This window comes from Periplaneta americana, chromosome 3 (genome assembly GCF_040183065.1).
Source record: "Periplaneta americana isolate PAMFEO1 chromosome 3, P.americana_PAMFEO1_priV1, whole genome shotgun sequence".
In the NCBI taxonomy this organism is placed as follows: domain Eukaryota; kingdom Metazoa; phylum Arthropoda; class Insecta; order Blattodea; family Blattidae; genus Periplaneta; species Periplaneta americana.
In genome coordinates this window covers 115,312,175-115,335,278 of record NC_091119.1, presented here as the reverse complement: position 1 = coordinate 115,335,278, position 23,104 = coordinate 115,312,175, and the positions used below count along the sequence as shown (strand labels likewise).

Sequence of the window (23,104 nt, the reverse complement as noted above, 5' to 3'; positions counted from 1 at the left end):
GAATTTATGAAATCTTTACTTATTTCATTTAATATTACGTTTACCAGTTAGGATTTCCATCTGTTCGAAATTGAATTCTTATCATTATGATTGGTTACATACTTTCAATTTTTTTAAATGTAAATTTTTATGCATAAAACAGTTTTTGATTAGAGCGGTTCACCTGCACTTAGTTTTATTGCTTTTTTTGAGATTATTCACAGTTATTAACATGTCGTTTTTCATGGGAGACATTTTTATATAGGAAAGAACCGAAACTTACCCAAGCATAAGGATATTTTCTGGCCTTTTCTCAATTAGTGTTAGTTTCTGTTAAGTGTTCAGTGGTACATGAAGTATAGAGTCAATAATTGTCATAATAAAATAACAGTAATGAATTGTATTAAGAATTTTTTTTTCCATTAAACATACTTAAGTGCTTCAAATTTAATTGCAGTAAATTGTCTAAGGATCATAATAAAATCTCGGACACTTGACAACAATTGTAATTACTTCATTGACAACCAACAGCTCTTTCTGTGTGAGGTGGATACACTCACACATTTCACAAGCACAACACACAGCCTTGTTGAGTAAGCTAATTCATGATATTATGACAAGGACGTAATAAAATAAGCATTAAGACCCAGTGACGTAGCCAGCGAAAAAATATGCGAATTTTTGCGTTTTTTTATGGAAAATACTTAACATTAAAACTAAATCATGATCCAGAGCAATAGTTACAGTCGATAGCATTAAGGTAAGAAGTCAAAAATGCGTTCATTTCTTCAAGAGCCAATTTAACTGTGTTGGGTTGGGCCTAAAAAAGTGTCTGGCAGCGATAAAAAGAAGGAAGCTGTGGTGGCTACTGAATTGTTACATCAGCTAGGAAAATTTGACACCTTATTTTATTTGGTATGTTTAGACGATATTCTTGCTCTTGCAAATTCATTATCGGAAGCACCTCAGTCTTCAAAAATGGATATTAGTAAATATTCGTCCTTCATTAAGGCAATGATATAAAACTTTTCAAAGCTCTGAAACGAAAAAAAATTCGACAATCATGTCAAGTACAAGGCTTTGTAATCTAGCAATTCTATCTGTTGAGGGAGAAAAGTTGGGATTTGTTGAAGGATCCATCATCAGCGATCGACAGATTCGTTGCTAGGAAATCTCGACAGCTTATGAAGTGTTTGTATAGATATGCCTTGCATGATTGTTTATCATAATTTTGCATGTTATTAAATAACACTTCCGAGAATGAGTTTCAAGAGAGTTGACTGCAGTGGCATTGTCAGGAGATGGGTCAGGTACTTTCTAAACCCCAAAAAATAATTAGTCTGGCTACGCCACTGTTAAGACTTTTTGATTCATTTAGGTTGCATTATTTACTTTAAGTTAAAATCACTGAACATCTAGTTACGAAGCTAGTTTATTCCAACAATAGGTCATATGACATTATCAAAGCAAGCACAGATTTGTACATTGCAAGATTAGTGGTACAAACATCAGGCTGTCATTTCATGTTTCTAATTGTTCAATCAAAACAGTAAGTTCAATTTCCTCCATGTAACTTGATTTCCAGCTTACATTACTATTCGGAAAGATACTCCTAATTTTTATTTAATCATCATCAAATGCTTCAATTTTTTATATATTAATTTTTTTTTCTGTATATCATTCTCGTATATAATGTAACATTCGTAATATTTGACTTATCTTTCACATTAATTACGTAAGGCCACAAATTTTTTTGCTTTATTCTAAGAATAAATTTAAGGAAATAATAGCATTAATTTTTTCAAAGAATTTTTTTTAATATCCATTCTGCATCTAACATCAGTTAACGCAACAAACACTACAAAATTACATTTACATTAAATCTAGATAAAATTTTCAACAAAACATAATATATAAACCATGAAGAGACAATGACTATTATTCTAGAAACAGTTGAAAGAAGGTATCCAAGAGATGTAGAAGTAAATTTACACAGGCAACTCTCTTTTGGTCCATGAAGAAGAGCTGGAGCAGCTGCTACTTGCTACTTACAGTAAAAACCTGCTTTAACATTCCCGTTTTTAAGGATAATCTGCTAAGTCCCAGCCAAATTACCATAAGAATAATGTAATTAATTCCCGCTTTTAAGGAAATTGGTTTAAGGAAAACCTTGCAAAGGAATACTTTTTAAGTGGATTTTATGATAATGAAACCCAAAATACCGAATCGACTTTCAATAATCAATAATCAGCATATTCGTGCATCTCAGTCGATAGTAATGCGGTGCCACGTGGCAGCATTATTTCTTATAGTTCTTTTTGATCTTTCTTTGCATTGCTTTCACAGTGGTTGCTTTGCTTGCTTTGTTATCGTGAGCATAATGATGTTTTCAAGTTTTTTGTTAATTTACACTGTTTATGCATCGTTATAATGGCAACTAAATGGAAGAAATTAACTATTGGACAGAAAATGAAAATAATAAGGGATGTCGAGGCCAATCCTCAAATAAAATTATCACATATGGCAAAAGGCATGGTTTGCCAACTACAGAGGCCTCAAACTAGGAAGCTGCCTGGATAGGGGAAGTAGTAGAGCTAACGGAGGGGGCCCACCTAGGCTCCGATACCCAGGTATAGGCATATTATCTGAAAAGTTGACCTCTTGACAATGTATTCAAGATGTACCCTCCCTATGCAGCCTTCTCAACTGTTATTAGAACGGAGCTGTACCGTTATAATCCACAGTGCACAGCAGTAGGCGGACAGTGGTAGGGGAGAAGTGCTCTATGCGCCTGCGCGAACGAGGCAGCTTGCTAGTTTGAGGCATCTGTACTTCATTTTGGGGAATAATGAAGAAGAAAAAGTAAATTTTAAATACCGAGTTTCAGTGCGGTTCAGGTTCAACCAAACGGAAAAACATTCATGGCTCACCATTTGAAGAGTTAGAAAATAGTATGATGAAATTTATTGTAAATAATAATTGTAGGCCTCATTAAATAATTATAATTTTGGTATATAACACACATGTTAGTACTAGTTATTTTAACCTTTTCTTCCCACTTTATGTAAACCCTATTTTAAGGAAATTCCTATTTAATGAAAAAAAAAAAAAGTAATCCCTCAGAGATTCGTTAAAAAGGGATTCTACTGTATTTTCTTTCTATTAAAATTTTGTAAATTATACAACATATTTTGTCAGTGAGGTTGAAGCCATTTAAAAATAGTCGAAATGTGTTTATTTGATTACACAAACATTTTCTTGTTGGATTCTAAAATTGCAATTCAGGGCTTATGTTCAACTACGTCTCCCCTTCTCCCCCCCCCCCAAAATTCATTGCGTAGTAAAATAGATTCAAAATTTAAATAAAAAATAGTTCTTCAATGGATCCCAGCATATAGTGAGGTGAATAGTAAAGAATTAGTTGATATTCTACTAGAGAAAGAAACTAAAATGAAAACAAAAATACAGTTTTTCAGATGAGTCTATGAAGTCGATTATAAGAAAATAATTATTTTCAACTGTTACCACAATTTAATATCAGAGAATCAAAATTCGAGATGGCAGTATTCCTGAAAAACTTTTAATTAATTTCTGATCTTCTTAGAAAATCTTCTGTTGCTGTGTTGAGATTGGCTACTTGTCATGATTGCTTCAGTAATCATCTTCATTTTTCGAAAATGATTGTTATACACAGAAGAAGGTGATATGGTTGTGGAGCACTTGGCAAGGTGTGAATCTCTCATTACCTTTGTAGACTGTACCTCCAAATATTGGGAAGCAAGAAGGAAGATAACTTTATTGTGAAACCCTGGACATTAGATACACACACACACTTATATTAAGGAGTTCTTTAATATTTTTGTTGTATGTGTGCGCAGTGTTGCTCATGAAATAAAAATACAAAGAATATAATCAAAATGTATTAGGAGCAATTACATAATTGTGTTAATTATGAACTCGAAAATACAATCATTGTAATATTGTCCGTACAAACTCCAATTATAATACTAAAGTTTAGGCCTCCTTTGAAATGGCTCTTGAAACAAATATATGTTTCCTAAATTCTAAAAATGTGTAGATAGAATTGATTTTCTTCCATATATCGAATTGAAATAATTTTGGTGTATTAGTATTTATTTCCACAAGCCTTAGGTCTGTTAGTGATATATGTTGACAAATATATTATGAAATTCTATAAAGATTATAGAGCATTAGTATTCAAATACATTCACTTCTATGAAGTAATGGTTAGCAGGTCTGACCATGAAACAAATGGGGCTGAGTTCATATCCTGTTTGGGACAAGTCACCTGGTTGAGGGTTTCCATGGTTTTCCCTCAACCCATTAAGAGCAAATGCTCAGTACCTTTCAGAGCTGGACCCTCACTCATTTTGCTAGCATTATCACCTTCATTTCACTCCGACGTTAGATAACCATCATAGTTGATGAAGTAAAATAAACAAATGAAATAAAAATTATCGAAGTTACAATGTCTACGAAGTTCTATCAATCCGTTTGTATACTTTCAAATTCTGTGGTGAACTAGTATTAAAATTGACTTATTTCTATCAGCTCTAGAACATATTACATGAAGTTCTGAATTCAAAGAATCTCGGCATATTAGTATTGAAATTGAAGGGTTCAGAGCCATAGCAGACCAAGTGCCATTTATTAAAAACGGAGAAAGCAAAGGTTAAAGTTAAGTAAATACCATAATTTAATGAAGATTGACATGTCATTTAATTTTAATGTGCATACTTTATCTTACTTGCTATATGTTTCGTTAAATTATGGTAATCACTTAATTTTAACTCTTGTTTTCTCCGTTTTTAATAAATGGTGCCTGGCCCACTATGACTCTGAACCCTTCAATTATCGTCACAAGCTTGAGCTCTTTAACTTAAAAGTAGCCTTTAGAATGGAAGTATGTTCACCAGAGGCTGATTTGATATGAAGCATCTTATTTACAGAGTTTTGAAGAATTTAGTTCGATTAACTAATGTTTGAATTATAATGAACATCCCTTCTCCTACATACACACAGAGATATCACTCCTAAAAACAGTTCTGGGAACCTCTAAAGTGCATATCTGTCCGAATCTTAAAATCCATTTTTTTCATTAGATCTACCGTACTTTCTTTTCCCTTGTAATCAAGTGCTATAGAGGAAGTGAAAATGTAGTGAAATGACTTCAATATATTGTCAACGAGAACAATGAATGTAGTTTATATGTTAACTTGTTGCAGTAACTTCTATCATTTGGTAGATATTACATGTTCAACTTAACAGCGATAAATTGATCTTAAGAAAAGCAATATATACAGTCTCAGTAATTGACATTGCTCATAGGTAATGTGTGTGGAGTGTGATGTCGCAGTACAGTCTGTTCTGTCATGTTGTGCTCTGATGTCTGTCTTAGATAGAGGACATATTTCCACATTAAAAATAGAAATTAAAAAAAAGTCATATTTTCTGTTGGTGTGTCCAGTGTATATTTAAAGTGCTTAAAAATGTTTCCTGTTTACTTTTATTCAGTTAATAATAAATAAAATTACTGTAATGAAAACATATAAAATCAATAATAATTACTAAATAATCTTATTTGTTACATTTATAGTCATACTCTGTTACCTGATTTCATAGTTACTCTAAATGAATGTTTTCTTCTTTAAAGAGAACAGGCTGTACTTCTCTATTGTATTACCTTAATTTGGCCTACATAACTGACAATATTATTTGTTTTCTTTAACACCTTTGTTATGTTGTATAATGTGAGGTCGCTACATTACTGTGTACTGATGTTTAATGTGCTTTTATGCCTCAGGTCTTTCCTCAAGCAAAATGGAATTATGTTTGTGGCCATGTTTTGTAATAGTACTGTCCCTTAGTTAAGATGTAATTTTGCATCAAATAGAGGTATGGATTTACACTATATGTATACACAGACAGGGGGATGATACAAAGCTCTGTTGAAACCACAATCCTATATGAGAAGTTTAACTTTTCACAATTATATTGTAATGCTCATGATATGAAATGCTTTCTAGTTCGAAATGTAAAATAAATGTCATGAGTATTTCAACTTTTCAGAATGGAGATCAGTATAAAGACAACATTGACTTTGTTTTGCTGTGAATTTTTCCATTACAAACTTAAAAATAAGAGTAATTTTAAATGCCATATAAGAAACACATTATCAACTTCTCTCTCGACTTGCATAAAGTTTGAACTTGTTAAAAAAATTATCTCATTTTAACCAAAATTGCAGAAAGGATAACTCTGAACAACATAACAGAGTACAAATATAATGAAACTAATTCGTCACTATGAAATTTAGCTCACTAGAATGAAGTGATGTATAATAAATTAGTAAATATTAGAACAAAATAATCTAATGCTTTGGAGTAGTGGTCAGCCTGTTGTGACTACGAAACTAGCAAACCCAGGGTCGAATCCTGGTTGGGACAAGTTGCCTAGTTTAAGTTTTCCGGAGTTTTCCATCAACCCATTAAGAACAAATGCTGGGTAACTTTCGGCGGCTGATCCTGGACTCATTTTGCTGTCATTATCACCATCTTCATTCATACTCATGTTATCCTATCAAACAGTGAACAGAATCCGACCTGATGAGTACCTCAACCTCAGAACAGGATTCTTCATCATAATCGCCAAGAAATAGGCAGAAGCACAAATGGCTACAGGCCAACATGCACGGCACATGTACAATATAATCATCATTAACTCTACAGCCCAGTTAGGGCCTCAGCTTCCTTTAGGACTTTCCTCTACTTCTCTCTATCCCAGGCAACCACTCACCATTTTTGGATTCCAAGTATTTTCAGGTCTTCCATTACACCATCCATCCATCGAAGCTCTACTAGCCCAGCACTTCTTCTTCCTCCCAACCTACATTTCATAACCCATCTAGAAATTTCACTAAGGCACATACATAAAGAGGACAAAATTTGTGTTTCTGAAAATTCCATTACAGTACTAAAAATTTAATTAAAAACATTTCATTGTATAGTGTTTTATGAACTCTGAGATGCACTAGCATCATAAAGCTTGTCACCGTTTATACGCGAAAATGATGTGCTTATGTTTTGAAACCTAAGCTCCTTGACTTCAACGCGTGATTGGCCGAGAAAGTCATTATGTGACTAGTCCTTCTAAATGGACTTTGGATAAACTTCTCATAAGGGATAGACATAGTGTAATGAGGGACTGGACTCTATAAATACCTTGTGTCCTCCATTTGTAACGCAATTCTGTGTTCTTTTAAGATGCTTGAATGGCAGTTGGGTTTGTGTATAGTGTTCGCTGGTTGTGTAAAGACATGTAGTGCTTTATTAGAAATAGCGCAAGTATTGAGAAGTGGTAAGGAATGCCAGTAGTCAGATTGTGTATTCAGACAGGATTTTTTAAACATGTCACTTCCAGAGTCAAAATTTAAATAAGAATCATTTATTTTTACAAAATAAGTGTTATAGTTGATGAGATACTAAAATGTTAATATTTGTTAGATATTTTAAATAATGACACTTGTTATAAGGAGATCTATTTTCGATATTCCACAACTAATTACTGGCTCCATCTAAAAAGAGAGATAGCCAACTGCATACTCATGTGATCAAAAAATTAATTTCAGTAGACAAAATGTAAAAAAGAAAAGCATAAAAAGAGCTACAGACTCTTAATTGTGTGTATAGCTTGCATTAGAATAAGGAAAATAAGGTCAGCATGAGCCAAAATTCTTGACTGAGTTACTCACGATTTTATTGGTATTAGGTATTTTCTATTTATTTTAAAATTATGGTCCTTGTTGCACTTTCTTTAAAAAACACTTCAATCTCTGCTATAATCTGAGTGCCAAAAATTCAGAGATTAAAATTAGAGTATGTCGATGAGTTAACTGAATCTCTAGTATTACAGTCATTGTTAGTAAGAGCCATATTTTTCTTCAGCTCACGTAAATTGTCCCATGAGAAATGTTCAAGTATAGCTGAAAAACAACTGGTTTAAATATAGTGACAAAGATACTATTGCCTGTGAAGTCCTGGATATCATCGATAATTATATAATCGAATGTGTAGTTGATTTGGAAAGAAAGAGAGAAAACTTCATCACTTAAACTCAAATGTCCGAACCTTAACCTCTGCAAGTTTATACTTTCCTTTGGGTTGTTCTTTTATCCCTGTGAATAGGTCGAACAATGGGCCAAATTAATGGACGTTAGTGTTTTGTAATACTGTAGCTGATCTTTAATAATATCCAGATATTTATGGAAAATTGATTATGCATACAAAGGAGACTTAAATACATTCAAATGACGCATATCACTTCCTCAAAGGTGTATTACATCCAGGATAAGATTCTGTCAAGTATTAACATTACCCATCATTTTTATGATATTAGTGACAATATATTGATAAGACATTTGGTTTTCTTTATTTCTTTTACTAATTTTGTATGCCATTAAAGTTTGTAATTAACTCTATTAACGTGTATGTGAGGCACATGAGTTATCTTTCTTTCTCCAGTGGTTGAAGCTAAAAGTTTTCTAAATATTGTAGACAAAAGTCTTCGACAACACCTTGTAAAAGATCTTTCTTGTATTTGCTATGAAAGTACAGAGAATTCTTGTATCAAGGGGATTAGTAGTGGAGATAATGCTTTGGCCTTCTCTATTCTTGAAAATAATACAGTACTTGTTAGTTCTGAAACTGAGTGTGTCTGAGATGATTCTGGAAGGTATGGGTATCATGTTGTAAATACCGATGTATTCTATTAGAATTTCATGATCGGATTTTATTTAAGTTCTTTTATGATTTATTAGCCACAAATCTCCAGCTAGATTATAATAAATTATTAATTCTTGGATCTGTATTGTCCAGTTTGCTTTGTAAGTGAATGTCCTGCTGAATACACACTGTGAAACTGTGCGAGTACGTTAGATGAACTGCAACAGCTCTGACGTCTGAACTGCTACAATGAACTGCCTGTCACTTAATGAAGGGAACGTGCACCATCGTGTTGGCAGGGCCAACGCCGTGGGATTGGTAGTTTGCTGGCATCAGTGGCGAGTGCAGCTCAGGCTCGCAGTTTGAAGCGGGTTGGCTCGGCAAACAATCTGGCCCCACCCACCATCGCTAACTCTAGTCACCTGTCTCGTAGCCTCCCTCCCTCCCCGCAGCACTCTCCAGCAGGCAGTCGTAAGGTAATGACCGACTGTGATGATGAACCCCTTCTACTTCTTCTTCTTGTTCTTCTGCCAGCAGCATACAAACACTCTGCCTGGTCTTGCTAGCTCGCTCACTTGCTTCCTACATTGGCGTCATGATCTCCATCTTTCAGGAACCAGTGCTTCATCATGACGTTCGGCTGTTCTTGTTGAGGGTGCATAACATAATTATAGTCCCTGATTAATGCAGCTGCTATGTTTGGGACTGAACATTTAGTTGCTTACCTTGGTAGGAACGATATTTACAAGAACTCTTTACATAATGGCAATCAAGTGTAACAAAGTTGGTGGCAGAATTGCTTTGTTGCAATTATATATTCTTACATCAAAACTTAAAAAATACTGAACACTTCCCACTCCACTTACCTTTCAGTTTGGAAACAAAAATTCAGATACATGAAACTTTTGATATGAGCCCTAATTATTTTGGATTCACTTCTTACACAAATTATAGATAAGTTGTGTTACAGTTAAATTCAGGTTCGAAATTTGTTATTAAAACAAATGCTCTAAAATATTAAAATTGTTTGACCTTCTGTATACGGCTGGTTTTGTTTATTTTTATAATTGTAGACTGATTTATTTCGAAAGTACATATATTAAATTTAAAGAACTTTTTATCATATAATAATCGTGAAAACATGGTAACAATTCATTTAAAATTTGTTTTCCTTCGAGATTTCTTTTTTGCATACGAAATAATGAATATGATAGCATGGATTGTAAATTCCCAAAAATGATTGGTTCAGTACAAGAACACCTGTGATACATTTTCATGCTACATACATTTTCTCATTTACAAACTCGAGTCAAGAGCAGACTGCGTTCTGGCCAGTAGGTCTAGCATAACTGATCACATACACAAGCCTGATACGATTTCCTTCACCTGCACTAGTTATTTAAGCATTGGTATAAAATTGTAGCGTGTGGGAGAAGAGGATTATGGATTTTCAATTAAAAAGAGGGATTTGAAAGAAAACTATCATAAGAAATCACTTGATAAAACTTTCCTTCAAATAACAAGGTTATTATTGCATCTTATATTTAAATATACTTTACCGGTATTAAAAATACATGAAGCTTGTACTTAAAGAATAGAAAGCATTTTTATTTTTATACCATTAAGAATGTGATAAAGTCTTCATCTATTTTTATTTTGTGTGTATTCTACAGTAATATGGTCACTGTACGTTACGAGACTTGCAGTATGATGGCAATGCAACATGTCTGAACAACTTACTGTTCATATAAATTGTAACATGTAAAGGCTCCCTCATTGTATGTCAGACAGTTGTACAGTTGTCAAATGAGATCATTCAAAATGGAAAATTGTTATGAGACTGTTAGGCTGCTTTTAGGCATCCATTTTTTTGTCATGATATCACATTATGACGCAACACACGAGTAGAGAATTAATTGGTAGGAATTTGGTAGTGGAGAATGGATTCATGCGTCCTTTTCATGTTCTACAAAATATTGAATAGACAGAATGCAGAGATGAATAATTTCGAGGGAAAAATTGTTCCGGGGCCGGGTATCGAACCCGGAACCTTTGGTTAAACATACCAACGCTCTCGTTAACAGAAAACCACAATTTAAGTCACACAGAGTTAGTGTGCACTCAATGTTGGTTGCTTGACGGTTGTCAGCTCACTTTGAGGTCTGTGGATATAGAGGGAAAAATTGGATCGGTGTCTGGTAGAGTTCCCGGGTAGCTCAGTTGGAAGAGTGTTGGTACGTTTAACCAAAGGTCCCGGGTTCGATACCCGGCCCCAGAACAATTTTTCCCTCGAAATTATTCAAATCAACTTTACAGGGAGTTATACCTGAAAGCCTGATTTGCATAATACACGTCACTGTTCGTTAACAGAAAACCACAATTTAAGTCACACAGAGTTAGTGTGCACTCAATGTTGGTTGCTTTACGGTTGTCAGCTCACTTTGAGGTCTGTGAATATAGAGGGGAAAAATTGGATCGGTGTCTGATAGAGTTCCCGGGTAGCTCAGTTGGGAGAGCATTGGTACGTTTAACCAAAGGTCCCGGGTTCGATACCGGCCCTGGAACAATTTTTCCCTCGAAATTATTCAAATAAACTTTACAGGGAGTTATACCTGAAAGTCTGATTTGCATAATACACGTCACTGTTCGTTAACAGAAAACCACAATTTAAGTCACACAGAGTTAGTGTGCACTCAATGTTGGTTGCTTGACGGTTGTCAGCTCACTTTGAGGTCTGTGGATATAGAGGGAAAAATTGGATCGGTGTCTGGTAGAGTTCCCGGGTAGCTCAGTTGGGAGAGCGTTGGTACGTTTAACCAAAGGCCCCGGGTTCGATACCCGGCCCCGGAACAATTTTCCCTCGAAATTATTCAAATCAACTTTACAGGGAGTTATACTGCATAATGCAGAGATGTTGGGATGTTCACCTGATAAATATTGCAAGAATTTTACGAGATGTATTTCGTACCTTGTATGTTGAACTGAGAGAACACGAATATAAATTGATTACTTTCGTGTGTCTAAGGCATCATTCGATGAACTCTTCTGTAAATTGAAGAATACATTAACAAGAAAGAACTGACACAGGAACTTTCATTTGTATCTGAGAAAATATTAACAGTAACACTCAAGTAGAAAATATTTTATTTTGTAATGTCATTCATTTTCAGAAACAAGAGCAGTATAAAATTACCCACTATTATTAACTTTCTAAAGACACTTGTGACTCATGAGAATGTGACATATCAGTTTCTGGGCTTATCGTCTAACCGTTATATGATGATCCTAGCTCTCGTCAATAAATAACTCCATATCGATAGATTCCACTGTTTCTGGAGAAAAAACCTCCTGCTATAGCTCATGCTGGATGTCCGGCTGTGTGAATGTAAATCACTACTGAACTGGCTCGACACAAAACATGTGCAGAAGGGCTCAGTTCTTTTCAGTGCTCCTTGGAGTCTTGTGTCATATTGCATTGTGAAGGAGAGCAAGACAGATTATTTGAAATGGAACGGACAGTTTATTATGCATGACATACATAAAAGGAACAATTTATTCTAGAATTCCTTCAGAACACACAATGGCACAACACATAACAGAAAACAAAAAGAGCCTGTTGTAATATGTGAAGGGGATTAAGACTGCAGTACAACAAGAGTTTAAGCAAATATGACGTAATTATTATAAAGTTGACCACTTCAAAAATAGTTTCTTGTTCTGTATTCTTCATACATCATAAATATCCCATAATTATGAAATAAAAAATGAAACAACTCACACAGAACTATAAAAATTTATCTTCGAAATATTTTATCCAAATACTATAAAAACACTGTGACAAGGAAAGAGGTCTATGTAAAAAATCATAGGCTCTGACTTCAGAAATCTTTAGGCATGCTCGACCAAAATGGTTTTCTAAAACACCATTGCATAAGTGGTTCTGATAGTCATTGATTTCTTAAACCACCACCACCACCACCACCACTTGTAAGAACTACCCAATTATGTAATATTGTAACAAGAAGTGCTTTACACATGCGCAATCTGTTGCACCAGAAGGAATAATAGTTGTTCAGCTAGAAGGGTTGTCATAACAAGAGTTCGGATTTCACTAACCTATGCGCTGCTGTTTGCACAGCAAGTATATAAACTTGAAATAAATATAAATAGAACACATTCGAAGCAAGTTTCTGAGGCACTGCTTGCTTCCCTACTGGCACAGTCAGTCGAACAACCTTGTAGGACAATGAAATGTAGTTTTCTTTTGTAATATGTTCAATATTATTTTACAGAACTTCCATGTGAAATTTAACACTAAGAACTCAATACTTTTAAAAAAGTTTGAAAAAATACGTAAATACACGTTTATGCATAACATAACATTGTGATTGGTTCACTAGCTTAACAAAATACAAAATCTTAAATTAAATACACTTATGCACATAATTATAAGAAACTATTCATTAGTTCACTAACATAAAATATTTGAAAGTAAATACATAAATATATTTGTATATAAGTTACACAATAACAAAACTAGTCATTGGTTCACTGACTTTAAAATAATACAAAATAAATACATACTAAATTAAATACACTTCTACATATAACAAAACTAATCATTAGTTCATTGACTTAAAAAAATTACAAAATGAATACATAAATTAAGTACACATCTATACATAAAAAAGTAGTCCCTGGTTCACAGATTTCTATTACAATAAATACAATATACAGAGTGTCATGAAACGGTTACCCTGATTTCAGACTGTTCCATTGATGTCACTGATTTCTGATTTTCCTTTGTAAGTAAGATGGTGCACTCTTAAAGTTTTGGTGGCTATGTGCTTCAGTTTCTAATTCTGCTGCTAGAAGCACTGTAACTACTGAATCTGTGAAATGGCTTTGGTACATAGTGTGTACCATACAAATTTCATGAAAGAATCCCTACAAGGAGAGTATGGTCGCATTCCAGGAGAAGATCCGAACAAAGAATGCGAGTTTTTCCCCTACTCTTACAACCAACCTCCGACATGGGATCGGCCAGCCAATGACTGAGCCTTGTTTATCCCAGTTGGCCAGTGACACCACCCCCATCCACCTGCTCCTTCAGAAGTGCTGAGTTACTAGCTTCAGTAGCTACAGTGCTCCTAGTGGCGGAATCTGGAACTGAAGCACATAGCCACCAAAACTTAAGAGTGCACCAACAAACTTACAAAGGAAAGTCAGAAATCAGTGACATCAGTGAAAAGCAATAATCGTCTGAAATCAGCGAAATCATTTCAGGACACTGTATAGTGAAAATAATCAAATGAGAAACTTCTGCGATACCCAAACAAATGTGATGACTGTTGCTTTATATATTTTGGTTGGGAGTGTCCACTTGGGGCTTGTTACATCAAATTCTTATATATTGTTAACCTGTTTAAAATGTTTTGATGAATGAAATCCGAGCTCTAGTCATGACTATAGCTTCGTACTTGTACAAGACATCAGAGTAATTAACTCTTTTACGTCCCATTATTTTTAACAGAATGCTCTGATCAAATTTAAGGCATGTTTGAGTGATGGAGCATGACCTAAGTCAGTGCCTATGGAAATAATGTATACAGAACTTTAGAAAGGGGAAAATTCGAATACAATGAAAAAATTAACGATTTAAGGACATACCTTTAAAGGAAAATGAAAAAAAAATTCAGAATAATGTAGGTAATATGCAGCAGATTTGAAAAATTTGTCTCATTCAAAGAAGTCCATTCATGAATGATTTTATATTAGGCCTACTTTGAACTTGCCATTCCTAGTTTGTTCGTAATATTGATATGAGACAGTTTAGAGCAATTCGATAGTCAGTGTTTACTCTCTAGATATGTTAATTTCTTCTCTCCTTCAGTGTATGAGTGATACTGAGGCCACATAAGGTACATTGCTTGAATAGTTTTACGTCAAGTGTCTACAACTCCACGTGGTCAAAAACCGGATAAGTGTTTTGCCATATGGTGGTTGAGTGATAGTTTGAAAATTCGAACACTTGTTGTGTCGCTGTACTGCAAGTTGCTCAATGTAAAGTAACAATTTTAACCAGATATTAATTCCTGGTCATGGCTAATGAATCTTCCTTCTTCCTTCAAAACATGAATTATTATTTTCAACATTTCATATTTCTTCCAAGTGTCATATCACACTAATTTATAATGTCATACTGAATTCCTATTTGGAGAATAGAGAATAATTTAATACTTCGACTTTTCAGGGTAAATTTTACTATGGACTGTGGATCACATTCAATTTCAAAGAACCTTATTTAAAAAAAATGCTTATTGTACAGTACTATGTTTGAAAATGCCATATGTCAGACATTTAACACATTCAGTTATCACTTTAAGAAATAAGTTTTTAAATGTGTTCGCACTGTTCTAGATTATTGAAACAATGGGATTTTAATTACACTGATATTGTTGTACTTCGTAACATTCATACTTGTACTTATTATTGCACAGTTCTAATAAAAGATTTTGGGCCGACTCTTGAAGCTGCTTCCATACAGCCATTCACACCATTGCGTTCATTGTATTTTGAACGCCGATATTTGTGTTGGAGTTAGATATACCACTCAGATGGAAGGCCTTACGTCTAGTCCCAGTAGTCGAGAGCTCTGGGACACAGAACTCTCATTCTCAAAGCAGGCAGCCAGGGGTTCGAGTTTCCGTGGTCGCTGCTTTTTTATTTAATAATAATAATAATAATAATAATAATAATAATAATAATAATAATAATAGGAACATTTTAAAAGTAAACAGTGTAAGTTATAATGCTGTTTTTCAGGGTTCTAGGGCCGATGTTTTGTTAAAAAAAAGTGGAATTATTACTACTTATCCACCTCCTGTGTGTCATTATTAAGCTTGACCTGTCCTTAAAAGAAAATTGTTAATCACAAGATACACTTCTTCTTCCTCAAATAAAAAAAAAACGAAATAAAGATAAACGAACATAATGCAAAATAAAAATGTGATTTAACATTTTTTTTTTCCTTGCGTCATTTCAGAATGGTTTACGACAAACATTCTGAAGCGAAGAAACTTCAACATCTTCCTTAGCAATATCTTTTGTATGAAGGCTTTCCACGTCTAAGCTTGTGCTATTTCCCAACTGGGACTTGTTCATTTTAAGCAACTCAAAACTTTTTTCTATAACTGTATACACATCAAAGAGAATGATAACGATAAAACACATTGTTATGGCCAATTACAGTAAGTGTCCAACCAATCAATCATTTCGTCTAGTCGTCAATTGAGAAATATACATATATATTGTTTTAAATATGTTACAATTAGATTTGCATCAAGAAATAAAGCAGGAGGAGGTAGCTTGTTACGGTCAGAGTATTTTTATACCAAGGTCTCTTTGAGGCTCGTGCACTTGAATTTAAAGCTCAGTTCACATGTATTCAAAATTTCGTTACAAAAATAAAATAAAATAAACTTCAATGGCGCACTAATAACCCACAAACCGATAATTCGGACACAGATAGTCAAGAGTTCGCTGTAGTTTCAAATTGTGTATATAACATTAACATATACTGTTTTTCCCCTTCATGCAGAGCTTAATAGTTTGGTTTCATATTTTATGTAAATGCACATATGTTACACAACATATGAATTTACTTTTATAATCTTTTGATTTGCCAGAATAAGCTGTATAGCATTTAATGTATCTATTGGAGAAGACGGAATTTAAGTAGTATTTTTCTTTGTTTTGTATGTTATTAGGTACAGTGAAACCTCTCCTTACGGACACCCACAAGATACGGACACTCCTCATATACGAACAGACTTTTATGTCCCAACTGAAATAATATAGAAATAAAGATAAATTTAACTCTCGTTTACGGACACTCTCAGACATGGACACGGACAGCTGTTTCACAGTCCTAAAGCTTGCTTTACCTCCTGACTGCGGACAGAACTTGGATTTCAAAATCTAATGTGTTACAAAAATGGAAAATTTAGTTTTGAGAACTGTACAAACATGAAAGAAGACAGTAAGGGTCTCGTAGGCTACCACTAGCCCAGCTGGCTGCCCCTTGTTAGCTGGAAGCGGGTGAATAAACAAAGTCATAAAATTTAACCTGTCTGATGGGTCCAAGGTTTCCGCGATCTTGAAATTGTATTCGACACTTGATAGGGTTAGTAGGATTATTCTCATCACTTCAATCAGGTGTTCTGTTTCGAGAGACATGGCACCTGAACGTAAAGGTTAAGTTGAAAAAGTATCTAAATTACAGTACTGCATAACTGTAAATTACCTAGAATAAAATTGCATGGCACAGTATTGTATTTTCCTTTTTCGGTCTTATCTACTGTAGTTCAAAGTTGCAAAGAATTTACTGTAGTATAGTAGACTGTATTTAGAATTAAACTACACTAATACAATTCATTTAAAGCATGAAGGGATATTGAAATTGTATTCGACACTTGATAGGGTTAGTAGGATTATTCTCTTCACTTTAATCAGGTGTTCTGTTTCAAGAGACATGGCACCTGAACGTAAAGGTTAAGTTGAAAAAGTATCTGAATTACAGTACTGCATAACTGTAAATTACCTAGAATAAAATTGCATGGCACAGTACTGTATTTTCCTTTTTCGGTCTTATCTACTGTAGTTCAAAGTTGCAAAGAATTTACTGTAGTATAGTAGACTGTATTTAGAATTAAACTACACTAATACAATTCATTTAAAGCATGAAGGGATACATAATGCATATTATAAATTTACTGTTAGATTGGGGAGCCTCCTTCTCAATAAAGGACACCTCCCAGATGGGGACAGATTGTTACGTCCCTTCGATGTCTGTAAATGAGAGGTTTCACTGTATTACATATATTTTATTTTGTTGTAATGTTAGGAAAGAAGATAAAAGTAAATGTGTCCATTTGTGTATATATATATATATTAATAATTGCTATTCATTTTTGAGTCCCCCCCCCTTCTCATGCTAGCCTTGACAAATAATAATTTAAATTATTGTTTCTTCTTCTTCTTCTTTCAGTCTTTTACACACCTGAAATATTTACATTCTATGATTATTAAAACATGACTTCCATGCACATTTGGGTACTCTATGTGGTACTCTAAATCAACATTCATAAATTTCAGATTAAAAAGTGTTCAGTAAGACATTTGGTGTGTTATTCAGGGACTAGTTTGGTGCTGCTTTATGATGTCGACTCATGCTTAATTTAAATGGACAGAAAGTTCAACAGTAGCATGTACCAGGCAAACTGACACATGATCTAAATCTTCACATTTTCATACCAATGCTTGTAGAACCTGAAGTGATTTGCACATATACATATAGTGTGTTATTATTTTGAAAGATAAAACTGAAACTACTAGAATGTAATTTCTCCATGAATTAAGAACCATATTCATATAAGAATAGTTTATTTTGCTGGTTAATACAGTCTCTCATTACTAATGAAGATGTTAATAATTATGTTAGGATATCTTATTTATTCTTATTAATAGACAAATTATATAATTTGTTCGATTCTCGGCTTTTATAATCAAGGTGATAATCGTCTTGAAATTGAATTCCGAAATTGTGTGTTTTAAGACTGTTGGTAGGCCCACACAAACAATAAACACTACTGTATTACCACCACAATTTGCTGCTGGACAGTATTCAATAAACTTAGTGTTTTTGTTTAATAACTAGTTTCTATAGAGCATCTTGAATAGTGTACATTACATGAAGCAATGTCACTATCATAATTGTAGTTCCCAGCATGTTTGCCTTTTGTCCAAGTATGTCTGAAGATAAGGGTTTATCATTTAGTATCTCACAGAGAACATAATTCCTTATATAACATACAAAGAGTAGCCTGACTTATAATGAATTTCGTTTGAGTGGATACATTACTAACATTAAAGTATGTTTGTTGTAATCGTATCTTGTGGAATTACAAAAATTATATGGACTTCATGAAATTTAATGAAGTATTAGGCTATAATATAGAAAATATATTTAACAGTGAATTGACCTAAGTAAATTTAAATTATGTGTTTGAATTACAAAAGAGTTGTTGGCTTAGGTTCATTTCTTAAAAAGATTTTCAGAATTTAGTTTTTCACATTAATAAGAATGAAGAAGTTCTGTAAAAGTTATAATAAAAGCTGTAAACAATTGTATTTATTACATTGTACATAGCATGTCATAATTACCCTGATCACATTTTTTAAGTTTGTAAATACAAAGTATTATTATACAGTATATAATGTCATGCTGAGATTTTCTCCTTGCTGATGCTGTTATGCATATAATTATAGAAACTTTAACTTGAATGTACAATAAAACCTTTGCTATTGAATGCTTAATTAGATTTGGCTCTGGAACTTAGGGTAGTAATTGTTAGCCATTTTATGTAGAACACTGAATTCTGGAAGAGTGAGATCATGATAGTGTTCACAGTTCTTGTATCTGCCGCTGACATTATACAAGTGAGAACTCATTGTTTGACTTTTCAGCACTGAATAGAGCTTGCTTCATAGTGATAGTTTTAGTTGCATGGTCCACTTCATAGAAAGTTGACAGATAAATTTATACAATGCTCTCTTTTGCTTTAGCAACAATTTCATCATTTTTTTCTGTAGTCATCGAAAGAAGATGGACCATCACCAAAATTTGTAAAATGAGATTTATAATTCTAATTCTCAGCATAAATTCAATAATGTAATCATTCAGTGTAATAAAACACTGTATTTAAATCTCCATTTTTAAAAAGAGAATTAAATCACATGAACTCGATATAGAAGTAAATATTTTCTGTTTGTTTATTTTTTTACATAAACTAATTTGTGGTTCCTTATTAAATGAAGCCATATTGGCATGACTAAAGCAATCTTTAGGAGAAGTAACATTTTAAAATTGTAATATGACATTTTAAAATGTCTTTATCCTTAAAAATATATAACAAATGGAATCATAACTGGAACCGAATAATAAAATTATTACATAAACGCAGATTTGTTGTTCATTACATTCAATATGATGCAATACTTACCTTTCAGTTTTTAAATTAATGAAAATAATGACTTCTAATACATTGCGCCAGTTTTATAACTCTATCACTAAGTGGCATTTTAACCATCCATAGCTGCACTACTGACTTAAATCAAGCAATCCACAAGATAATCCTAAAAGAATCTCTTGGACATTCCCTTACCATTGCCATTAATTCTCTACAAATCATCTTTGTATTTGCCGAGCAGAGTTAGAGACTGCATAATAAACCAAATCACCACTCAAGAAAATGGAAAAACATTCAATCCTGTCCATCATACAATACCACAAGAATTCTTGCTCGTCCTGACTGTCAGACCTAGCAGAAAACTTAATCCTCTCCCATAGTCCAAATGTCTTGTGCTTGCCCTATGTTATCACCTTGATCTCAGTTGGAGACTGTAAGGGAAACTCATTCATAATCATTGATAACACAGCTGGGATCAGTGAAGTGCTACTTCAGAAATGGGCAAAGGTTGAGTTGCAACTCAAGAAACGATGTTAAGGGATGGAAGCACAAACAATCGATATGCAAGAGTCAAGATCGCGAGTGCAATTACGTACATCAGTGCAGTGGTGGAATTCGTGTTGGGATTATCCAAACCACAGCATTCTGAAAAGCAGAGATTACATGTAGAATGGGAGGAAGAGATTTTTGTTGTGCTAAAGGGGAGAATGTGAAATGCCTAATTTTTTCAAAGACATTACTTGGCATTTTTACACACAATGTACAGCTGTCAAAAAAAAAAAAAAAAAAAAAAGTAACTACTCTCTAGAATCTAAGTTCCCTTCAGGTAACTTCACTGCAATTCGGAGACAGGCGATGTTACATGTTGGACCACGTGGCCTGATATATACAGTTATAATTGAAGTGTTCTGTATGTGGTAGTGTACTGGGCTGGTATTCATGAGGTTGTCCATTCGAATACAGACTAGTGCTTTTTATGTTTTTTTTTTAAGAGAGAGAGAAAATATAATTGCTCCTGTCTCTTTTATGACTGTTTTAGTAATTAACATCAGGTTCATGAATGTACTATGCCATGACTTTATCATTATTTATTATAACATTATGGCTGCAAATGGAAAGAAGAAAGATTTTATTCTCAAGGAAAATATCTTTCGTGGCATAAACAAAACAAACTTACTGGCGTCTGCCTAGAAAATTCAAACAATTAAAAGTTAAAAAAAAAAACAAAACAAAACAAAAACACAATTCAATATTTAGTCTATCTTCCTCCCATCTCGATCACATCTTGCAGTTGAGTGGGCATGGAACCGACTAGACTTTTCAATTAGTGACTGTTCTCAGCCACTGCATCCCAGGTATTCTGGACGAGCTTCCACAAATTATCAAGACGTCTTGGAGAGTGATTGGGCCAATTTTTCCACATATGCTTCTTTACTTGTGCCCACATTTCTCAAAAGGGTTCAAGTCCATAGAGCAACAAGGCTAGTCTATCAATTCGATATTCTGGCTCCTTGCAAACCAGTCTCGAATCAATTGAGATGTGTGGACTGGATGAGTATCCTGCTGAAATTGAAGAATTCCAGGAGGATATAACAACGTACCGTCCAGCAACCGTTGATATTTCTGCTGGTTCAATTTCCCGCGAATGTGATGGATTGTGCCCACTTCACGACAAGAAATCCACCCCAACACGACACAGACACTCTACCACTGTGGGCACAATTGACAGCATATCACTGGTCGAATCGAGTGCCAGGAGGACGATATACAAGAGTGGGTCCTTCTTTTGTAGTAGAAAAGGTGACTTAATCAGAAAAGATTACCCTTTTCCAGTAGCAGCGGTGTGACTCCTTGCATTGTCATGAAGAATGATGGGGTTCTGTACCACCAAGTGTCATCGTTTTTTCCTGAGCTCTGGACGAAGGTGGTGCTCCAGGAACCTGCAGTAGTAGTCCGTGTTTACCATCTGCCATGGAGGTACAGCATGGTGCAGTATTACCCCATCAATGTCATACGCCACAATAAACATCACCTTCACAGCACTTTGTGTAGGGCGCACTTTCTTCGGATGAGAAGAACCTGGATGCTTTCATTCAATTGATTGGCGTTTCAAGTTTGGTTCGTATGAGCGCGCCCAGGTTTCATGGGGTATCCAACATGCTGCAATTTTGCGATAACCCAGAATGTCGTGCAGAATGTGGAGCACAGTTTTGTCACTTACTCTTGACTTCCACTGCTAACTCATGCACAGTCCATCGGCGATCAGCATCCAACAGGGAAGCAAGGAGTTTGAACTCTGTTGTTTTCCAAGGAGGTTGTCCTGAACGACTTCCCTGCCTTCCCGGAACGCTTTAACCCATCGTGCCACTGTGCGATATGGCAACGTTGCATCGCCACATGCTTCACGCAGTCCCTGAAAACATTCTTGTGCACTACGACCTCGTGCCACTTCTATTTTGATCCAGGAACATTGCTCTAGTTTTGTAAACATGGTCTTAGGGCGTTCGCACTATCCCTATAAAAGTCAATGTTCTACACACTGCAGTAGATTGACAGAGTACTGTCGCCGCTGGCTGCAGTAACTCATCTAACAGTCCTTGTTCATGTCCATACAGCTGGCAACTCTCGAATGCACCATCATCATGTGACAGCAGTGTTGCCATAACTTTTTATTCAGCCCTTATATTGTTGTTGTTATTATTATTATTATTATTATTATTATTATTATTATTATTGTCAATATTATTATTATTATTTTTAGACTTGTAAACAATAATATTTCCCTCCGACTGATTGCTAGCAAGGAGGAGGTAAGTCCCATAGTGGGACTGCCACTTCACAGCTTCTGAACAAGTTTATGTATACTGTACCACATTTCCTCAGTTTAAGATGGAATGATTATACCGCCATGACTTGGGCCCCATAGCCTCGTTAGTAAAACAGGTTGCACCGCGAGAAGGTGAGCTTGGGATTTGGGTAGGATAGGTTATAGAATGCACTTCACTACCCCTAGCAACCATCCTACCCAGAATGAAATCAGTACTTCAGTATATATACCGATACCAAGATAACTGGCACCATCATGTCAAACATATACTAGAACAAGAATCCCTCAAGCAGTCTTGAATTACAGACCAGCAGGAGAAAGATCACTAGAATGCCCTGTGAAGAGATGGAAAGAAAATTTTGTTGATCGAAACAATTCTTTTTAGGACTGTTACCTGTTAGTAAGATGATGATGATGATGATTATCGTTATTATTATTATTATTATTATTATTGTTGTTGTTATTATTATTATTATTATTATTATTATTATTATTATTATTATTATTATTATTATTATTATTATTAT

The 23,104-nt window shown here is 34.4% G+C and overlaps 1 protein-coding gene across 5 annotated transcripts in view; it reads left to right on the top strand.

The window, feature by feature from the left end:
- The window catches only part of Pdzd8 (PDZ domain containing 8), a 110,717-nt gene that overhangs the window by 40,550 nt on the left and 47,063 nt on the right, over positions 1 to 23,104 (top strand). For 3 of the 5 annotated variants that reach the window (XR_011331373.1, XM_069821313.1, XM_069821312.1), the window contains exon 13: positions 9,020 to 9,196. The exons of the other annotated variants lie outside the window; for them this stretch is intronic. Coding sequence is in view for 2 of the 3 variants with exons in the window: in XM_069821313.1 (XP_069677414.1) it covers positions 9,020 to 9,196 (177 nt within the window). In the remaining variant the exon portion in view is untranslated. The remainder of the gene's footprint in view (positions 1 to 9,019; positions 9,197 to 23,104) is intronic. 5 annotated transcript variants of the gene reach the window in all.